Source organism: Engraulis encrasicolus, chromosome 2, assembly GCF_034702125.1.
Source record: "Engraulis encrasicolus isolate BLACKSEA-1 chromosome 2, IST_EnEncr_1.0, whole genome shotgun sequence".
Lineage (NCBI taxonomy): Eukaryota > Metazoa > Chordata > Actinopteri > Clupeiformes > Engraulidae > Engraulis > Engraulis encrasicolus.
In genome coordinates, this window is record NC_085858.1 from 27,069,560 (window position 1) to 27,078,948 (window position 9,389).

A 9,389-nucleotide genomic window follows, 5' to 3' on the forward strand; every position below is an offset into this window, starting at 1 on the left:
ACGCCCTGGCCAAGACCATTATCCAGAAGTTTCTCAATCTGGGTGGAGCCATGGAGTTCAACATTTGTAAACCAGGTGAGAAGAAAGAAATGCCACAAGCTGAGGATATCTGATCCTAAGGTCAAGGAACAATACAATCTAACAGTGCATGTGGGTGGAGAGCACAGGTGGATTTTCCGGCACATCATTTGCACAGAAAATGGTGTCCATTTTTTTCCCTGATCCTGATCTGGTGTGGTCTGTCGTCACCGTATTGAGAAACCTGTTGTTTTGTAGCACAAATGTTTGTGGTAACACTTTATTTTAGGGATACATCTATTAGCACTAATACATACAATGTTAATGCCTGCATAAGTAACTTGTAAGGCATGTACTAAGCAAACGCTAAGGCCTACTAGGTCCTTACTAAGGTTAAATTGGTAATAAATCCCTTATTGTGCATGAACAAGACATTTGCGAATACATGCCTAACAATTGTTTGATTTTGCTTTGTACATGCCTTACAAGTTACTTATACAGGTACATTGTATGTATTAGTGCTAATAGATGTATCCCTAAAATAAAGTGTTACCATGTTTGTTTGTAATGGAAGTTGTTTCTGAGAGATATTAGCAATCTGAAAGGTTTTTTGTTCATTTTTTTCTTCTCTATCTGTTAAGATATCCTTTCCAAAGAGGAATTCCTAATCAAGCAGAAGATCGAAGATTCCATCGTTTATTCCAAAGAGAAGCAAGGCAACACTTACGAATGTGTCACTCCGGAGAACATTGAAACAGTTGCCTTTAAGGTATTGCCCGTTAGAAATTGTGTTCTAAATGTTCTGCAACAGGCATGTCAACCCCCCACTTCTCCTCTACTCTCCACCCATTCCCTCAAAGCAGTGTGGTCTACTTTATAGCACCTCTCCCCTCGTATTGCCTTGCAATGAAGGGACTTAGACAGAATTGCAGTATGATATAATTTTCTGCAAAAGCCCTCTATTATACCTTTTACCTTGATATTACCTCGTAAAGGTCTGGACCATTGCCAAGCCTCATTTTGTTTAAAAGCCCTGTAATGTCAAGACTATATTGTCTTGAAGTTTGTCATATCAATTGAAGATTTGTTGCCAATATTCCTTTCGAATGTAAACATACTTTAGCTAAAAGGTCTCAAAGTGGTGAAAATACAGTATAGTGCTTTCTATGCCTCTGTGCTTCATAAGTGCCTGCACAAAGCTGTGTTGTGCACAACGAAAGGTTGCTTGACAACAAAAACAAAAACTTGACAACAATTCCGTAAAATAGAATTAAGCAGTGTTTCACATTTCCTGTGAACAGTGTTCTGCTATATTTCACACATTACCAAACCAAATATAGCTGTTACTTTTTCTGCATTTTCATTTCTCTCTGTTCACTGAACCACCTCTCCACTGTACCGCGGCAGGTCTTTTGTGCTCCCTCAACTGTGAGCTAATTTGCAGAGATGTTTTCTGATCCGCACAGCCTGCATGCCACCATCCTCTTCTGTATAAGGGAGAGTAAAATTAGAAGTAAAATTCAGACTTGACTGAGTAATAGCTTTCTCTTGTTTTTCAAAGTCAGTACCTCAACAGGGAATTGGCATGAATGCAGTTTGACCAAGCTGCCTAAGCTTCAGAGCGATTTGCTCCTGTTATTTTCAGTTTTTTAAAGCCCAGGTGGGCGTTTGTTAGGTGTGGAGATGATTCTCTCACTCTCTGCTGGTGGTGCCAGGCAGAGATCACCAAGTTTTCCGTTTCAATTGTGAGGTCTGAGGAATAGATGGTAGACGGAGACAGAGAGATGGAGAGACAGAGAAACGTAGAGATGGAGAGTTGGAGAGAGGGTATGAATACTGAGATCCCGGTAGACAGGAGCACTATGGGAGAGGAAGAGGGCACATGACTGATCTGGAGATGCCTGATCCGCAGCGGAAACCCTTCCTGCCCTCCAGACACACTACACTCTTTCACTTTTGAATTCAGTGGGAATTGGACGCCGGGGGGCTTGAATGGGGTATGGGTGGGGGAGGATGTGGGGGTGTTGAGGTAGTTGAACTCATGGAAAAAAAGCCTCTATGAGAAACCATGTGGCTAAGCTACAGGATTTGTGTGTGTGTGTGCGTGTGTGTGTGTGTGTGTGTGTGTGTGTGTGTGTGTGTGTGTGTGTGTGTGTGTGTGTGTGTGTGTGTGTGTGTGTGTGTGTTTGTGTGTGTCTGTGTGTGTGTGTCTGTGTGTGTACTGTGTACTGCACATGTGTTTTATTCTGAGTATATGCTTATTTGTGTGTGTGTGTGTGTGTGTGTGTGTGTGTGTGTGTGTGTGTGTGTGTGTGTGTGTGTGTGTGTGTGTGTGTGTGTGTGTGTGTGTGTGTGTGTGTGTGTAAACTATAAACTATGTCTGCGTGCGTGCATGTGCACGTGCACTTGCATCAAACAGACAAATTATTTGGTTGCCATTTACTTGACAGTGTGTGTGTGTGCGCGTGCATCTTTTTAAGAGTTTACGACTCTGTGTTTGGTATTTAGGGTTAGATCAATTTTTATAAAAGTTCATTGTTATCCTCCAGAATAAACACTGCCTGCTGGAGGCCGACCTGGGATGTGTGAAGCACCTCCTTCGTCGGGAGATATACCCCATCATCATCTTCATCAAGATTAGCGAGAAAAACATCAAGAAATTAAGGTATGCAATCTGTTTTTTTTCCCCCTCTTCTTAGCCATAGATCTAAATCGGTACCCTTCAGATCTGTGCAATAGATGCCTTCACTGGTTGTGCTACCTACCAGCTTTCGGTTGCCAGATGTTCATCTGTATGCACCTTCGCAACAGATGCATGGCTATTTCAGCCATAGATCTCATACCGATGGCTGGTAAGACAGGGGACACAGATGAATTAGACTGACTTTATAGCCTTTATGGCTGTATTTGTTGATTCCATATGCAATATGTGACTATTTCTGTCAGAATGGGCAACACACATGCTGTATGTGGTGTAAATCTCACCTAAACACCCTACCCACGTCTGCAAGCTGTTGTGGCACACTGTTGCGTATGTGGCAGGACTATAGCATCTAATGTGACTCATCTGTGAACTAATAGCCTGAAATCCGCTATTTTTTATGCTATGTTTATTTATTTATTTTTTTGTTAATTACATGTGCGTCTGTTTCCTTGCTACGTCACATTGACACTGAACAAGGTGTTGGAGCTAATGGATGGGACTGACCACATTTTCCACATCAACAAGCTGTGTCTTGACACATACGGAAAAGGCATATTTTCAAACGCAAATTCAACAGTTGGTTGAAGTGAGCTATTTATAGTAAAGGATAGAAAGTTTCCACCTGTTGAAATGCAAGGCTGATACAAGAAATATCAAAATCAAATCATAAAGACTCAAATGAGTCATAAAGACTGAACTGATTAGATCTGATGTTGTGATCAAGATAAAGTGGTCAGAAGGTCAGAGGGGAAATGAACATATTTCATGGTACCAAAAGGGACATTTCCTTATCTTTTTCATGATGACCTGGGACTGCCCATTTGGAAAAAAATGTTAAATGTATGCAGGATTCTTAAGATGTCTCCCTCTGTTTTCCAACACTGACAACAACCATCCCTCTCTCCTCCCCTCCCCATCCCTCTCTCCTCCTCTCCCTCCATCCTCCTCTCCCTCCATCCTCCTCTCCCTCCACTCCCCCACTCCTTCCAACGTCCTCCTCCTCCACCAGGTCGACGTGCCTATACTTCAGGCGGCTGCCGGTGAAGATGGACACGGAGGAGGAGTTCCTGCGCGTGTGCCGGGCCAAGGAGAAGGAGCTGGAGGGCCTGCCCTGCCTCTACACCAGCGTGGAGCCCGAGAGCTGGAGCAGCGTGGAGGACCTGCTGAAGGTCATCAAGGACCGCATCCTGGAGGAGCAGAGGAAGACCGTCTGGGTGGAGCAGGAACTGCTCTAGGAGAGGAGACACGAGGACTACTGTATAGTTAGCAGAGCTGCTGTAGAGTTTATAGTTATGCTTAAAGTCATCAAGGATCACAATTCGGGAGGAGCAGAGGAAGACCTTCTGGGTGGAGCAGGAACTGCTCTAGGAGAGGAGACTGGAGGACTACTGTATAATGTATAGTCAGCAGAGCTGCTGTAGAGTTTATAGTTACTGTATGCTTAAAGTCATCAAGGATCACAATTCGGGAGGAGCAGAGGAAGACCATCTGGGTGTCGCAAGAGATTCTGGAGGAGAGGGGACTGGAGGACTGTAATGTGTAATTAGCAGAGCTGCGGTAGAGTTTATAGTTACTGTATGCTTAAAGTCATCAAGGATCACAATTCGGGAGGAGCAGAGGAAGACTGTTTGGATGTCGCAAGAGATTCTGGAGGAGAGGGGACATGGAGCTGTCATGTTGCTGAACCTTCTAGAACAGGAGAGAGGAGCGGCAGACTATCATGTACCTGAACCATCAGTCACAGACACTGTAATGTACCCATTATCGATCGTTAAGGAGCTAGACTGTGGAGCGCATTCAACCAGAGACTTTGTTAATAGGAAGCAGGGCTGTTATAGGGATTAAGAGGTATGCCTAAAGTCATCAAGGACTGCATTCTTGATGATCAGAGGAAGACCGTCTGGGTGGAGCAGGACTTTCATGGACCATTAGCAAAGGTGCGCGAGCTGGGTTGTAGAGTACAATCAGAAAGAAGAGTTAATGTAGGGTTTTGAGTTCTGCAAGTTCTTCAAGGACCCTCAGGAGCATGTGAGGACCATCTGGGTGAAGCAGGAGCGGTCTATTCCCATTTTTTAAAAGGGACAACAGAAAACTACCATTGACCTTGTGCAAGAAAAGGTGCAATGTAACCTCTTTTGATAATGCACGCTACAGTACATCCCACTTCAAGTTCAAGTTCAAGTTCAAGTTTATTATAGCCAAATCAACAGTATAACATACAGTTGCTAGGAATGTCTTTGGTTTGCTCGTACATTTAACAACACAAATACATATAGCTATGACAAAGACAAGAAAACAAGAGGGCCCATAAAGGAGTCTCTCTTCTACATCTCTTTGCAGATAGATGTTGTGGAAAAAATAGGACAGGACTGACGTGCACAATAAGTGATAGTTAGAGGGTTGGGCTGCATAGTATCCTCAGCAATAGACTTTGTTATTAGGAGGAGACAGAGCAAGTGAAGGATCACTGTACAGCACACACATGGGTGCAGGGCTGGATTAAGATGGCCAGGGGGCCCTATGCTACAGGTTGCTGTGGGACCCCCCCAGAAGGCCAATTTTCACACAAAAATGTATGTAGACAGTGTCTAGAGCTAGAAATTTAGGATAACATGCCTACCAACTGTACTCACCATGATGGATGAATTTTTCAATATTATGTCTTTTAATATTGTGTCTTTCAATATTGTGTCACAATTTTGCAATGTTTCACTTTTGGGCAATCGGGAGCCCAGGTGGGGGCCCCTAGGCTGCAGCCATATCTAGCCTGTGCGTTAATTCGGCCCTGCATGGGTGTTTTACCAGATCACATGTCATGGGTGACACTCCCTCCAATTGAAGGAGAGGATTGTGCACATCCCAGGGAAAGGTGCAGGACGAAGGGCAACTGTAGTTTTCAGAGTGAGAAGTCCGCACACTTAGAATCCTTTTTGTTGTATTTTATTTTTTCATGGCAGGATAATGTTTCGACCTCAACAGTCTTCTTCAGATTCTCTCCCTCCCTACTACCCCTGACACTCCCTCCACAAATCTATGCTCCCTCAGGCACGACATGAGCCATACAGGTTCCACACTCACCTGTGACACCTTAAGTGACACTTACGGTGTCACTTACCGGTGACACTTACGTGTCGTTGCGCACATTACAACCGGCTTCAGTGGAATGTAGAAAGTTACACAGCAATCTTGTTCAGGAAGTGACATCATTGCAAATCCTGCCCTACAGGTCTGAGGTTTGACAGACAATAATAAAGGAGGAGGAGGTGGTGGTGGTGGAGGAATGTAGACGTGCAGTAATGTTGATGAGGTATTCATAGTGCGTAAAGGAAATGTTCTCACCTCAGCTATCACGCCCTCGTTCTCTCTCTCACTCACACTCTCTCTCTCTCTCCCTCCCTCTCTCCCTCTCTATCTCTCTCTATCTCTCTCTCTCTCTCAAACGGTCTAACTCCATCTCATTCTCACTCTCTAACTCTCTCTCCATCTTTCTCACACACACGCGCTCTAACTCTCCGTCTTATTTTCCTCTTCTCTCCTCCCACTCTCCTGCTATTGTTCTTAAGAAGTGATGCCATTGTCAATTATACATTACCCACTCCCCTCTCCCTGTCTTTGCCCCTATCTGTAATACCCAATAAGGCACAGCTCATTGCACTTTGTGGCTCTCTATCAGCGGCGTGACTGCTGCGAGCAGATTGTCTCTGCAGTTGTTGTATATCATGCTGAGTGACCACAAACAAGATTAATGCTGATAACTATAAATTGAATTTGATGCCCTTACATGTCCCCGCGCATGATGGATGGCACATAACTTATATATTTATTATTGCATCCATCTTTCGCACCGAGCGCGTATATATATAAAAGAAAAGTGTAGAGTGTGTTTGTGCGTGCGTGTGTGTGTGTGTGCGTGCGTGCGTGCGTGTGTGTGTTTTAAGTGTGTGTCTAGGTATGAGAGTGTGTGTGTGTGCATGTGTTTGTGCGCTAGCGAAAAAGAGGCTTTTCTGTTCTTTTGCCACATTTTTTTCCTGATAAAACATGTCGCCACTCATTTTCATTTGCTGCCCCATTCTTGTGCGAGTGGATGATTTATGTGCGCTGGCATATGGTAGCGCTAATTGCACACATGTGGCGCTCTGTAGAGAGGTGGCCCCGAAGTAGCGGCTAAAGACAGCATTCAGGATGCGCTGCCTGACTGATTGCACCTTTTCATGCGTGTGACTTTGCATTCCTTTGTTTACACATATCTGGTCTCTTCGCATTTTCACGAATTGTTGTTGTTGTCGTCCTCTTCCGATGAAAAGGTTTGGAAAAAAATGTGTTTTTTTCCTCCATGTTAACAAAACACAAGGCTTTTGAATCATAGTCAACGTGGAGGCAGTTTTCAAAACTCCACGGATACCACAGTGATGAATTATGTTGTGACAATGACAATGGTTTGAGTCGTGTCATGTTTTGCAAATTTTCATAGAGCAACAAAGTTAGATTTTTCTATGTAAGAAAATGTGTGCGATGTACTTTCATACAGACACATATGGCATTTATGAATGTATTGAAGATTATTTTAGTAATATATTTATTTGAGCTTATTTTGCATTGTGTAAATAGTTAGGCTTCATCGTGTCAGTCATAGAAAGTTTATGTACAGCTAACTGGGCTAAATTAGATAATATGTCATTGGCACATTATTTCAACAAGCATTCTCATGTACTATCATGCATTATAAAAGTTGTGAGTCATCCATGGCTTTGCCAAAATCTTTGTGAAAAAAATGGTGTCGTCTGTACGTATCTACACATGTGTTTTTATATTAAAGCGTCTTTCTGATCACAACCTCTTTGTGTGGTGAGATTTTTTCAAGTTTGTTACTTTGCACATGGAGATAAGCAACTGGGCTCGTTGGCTCGAGGTGTTAAAACCAAACAAGCTTCTGTATCGGTGAGCTGCAGCAGCATTGCTGCTTTTTTTTTGGCTGTGCACACTATCCAAAGCCACCAACAGAGTCCCCGCTAATGTGCGATGCAGCCCCCTCAGCTATCTGTCAAGACAAGAGAAGAAAGGAACATGCAAAATGGTAGCAAAAACAACAGGAGAAGCCTTGGGAGATTCTGTGTCATCCAGTGTGCAATGGAAAATTCAGTTGAAAATTTTTCAGCTCAAAAACAAAAGCTTGCTGGAGCTCCTTGAGTGTTGTGGTGGCAGTGGTTCCTCGTAAGGCGGCGTCACTGTCATTGAGACACCAGGGTGACAGTAAACCAATTTTCCACTGTGATTGTAAATACCTTTGAACTACCCCCCCCCCCCCCCTCTCTCTCTCTCTCTCATACACTCACCGTCTTACTATTTCTCATTTAGTTTCCTTTTCTCTCTCTGTCTCACATGCATTCTGTCTTTCTGCTTTCTCACTCATTATCTGTCTGTTTTTCTCTGTCTGTACCCGTGTCTGCCCTGCCCCAGCACCCATGCCCCAGCACCCAAAAAAACTCTCTTGATCTCTGGTTGCAGCAAATGATTTGTGATCATGACAAGTGATAAACATCCTAATGAGCCACCATCCGCATTTTCAATGGTGCCATGTTATAGTAGAGTAGAGTAGAGTAGAGTAACTTTATTGATCCCCGGGGGGAAATTAAGGTGTCAAGTAGCTTACATAAATACACATAATGACCACATGGACATGGACATTTCAAGACACGTGTTACACAGGTAATAGTCAGGGAGGGAAAAAATATAGACTACAGAAAAATAAAAAAGGCAATTGTGAAGAAACCTATTCTGTGAGTTGGGGTAGACAAATGTGCAAAACTAGAATGGGCACTCGGTAGAGCGCAAACCTTCGCCTACGACACTTATTTTTTTCTGGCCATCTTCATAGTGTGGGGCATAACATTCTCCAAATGTTGGTGTTAGTTTCATTTAAATCGGACCGGAATATCGTAATATTACATTTTTGGCCCAGTCTTGACCTCTTAATCAATTCAGCATGCACACATTGTTCTGGCATATAGTGCTTGGCAAAGAAAAACGTTTTTGACCTTTTCGTGACCTTGACCTTGAGCTTTGACCCAATCACTCCCAAAAAGTAATCGATTGTTCCTTGGGTCATGACCAATCATCCCAGTAAATTTCATGAAAATCTGCGCAATTTACGTTTTTGACCTTTTCGTGACCTTGACCTTGACCTTTGACCCAATCACTCCCAAAAAGTAATCCAATTTTCCTTGGGTCATGACCAATCATCCCACTAAATGTCATAAAAATCGGCTGAATTTACGTTTTTGACCTTTTCGTGACCTTGACCTTTGACCCAATCACTCCTAAAAAGTAATCGATTGTTCCTTGGGTCATGACCAATCATCTCACTAAATTTCATAAAAATCGGCTCAGTTCTGTCTGAGTTATACAAAGTACAAACAAACATTTTGACTTTGACCTTTGACCCAATCACTCCCAAAAACTAATCGATTGTTCCTTGGGTCATGACCAATCATCCCACTAAATTTAATAAAAATCGGCCTGGCGAAGGTAATAATAAAAAACCTATTCTGTTAGTTGGGGTAGGGATGCTGACGAAGATCCAGGGTGATGTTGCTGTTTTACATTAATAAACTTTATTTTTTGGAGCTTATTCCGCAGTGTGCACCCCTACCTTCTTCAACTGTCTGAC

General features: G+C 43.1%; 1 protein-coding gene across 5 annotated transcripts in view; it reads left to right on the forward strand.

Moving 5' to 3' along the window:
- Nucleotides 1-4,424, forward strand: part of card11 (caspase recruitment domain family, member 11) — a 55,029-nt gene extending 50,605 nt beyond the window's left edge. For all 5 annotated transcript variants that reach the window (XM_063185152.1, XM_063185143.1, XM_063185164.1 and 2 more), the window contains 4 exons: nt 1-75; nt 660-787; nt 2,568-2,683; nt 3,732-4,424. The exon at nt 1-75 is cut by the window's left edge and continues 108 nt beyond it. In XM_063185152.1, coding sequence (XP_063041222.1) covers nt 1-75; nt 660-787; nt 2,568-2,683; nt 3,732-3,957 — 545 coding nt within the window. In that variant the 3' untranslated portion in view covers nt 3,958-4,424. The remainder of the gene's footprint in view (nt 76-659; nt 788-2,567; nt 2,684-3,731) is intronic.
- Nucleotides 4,425-9,389: the final 4,965 nt, after the last annotated feature.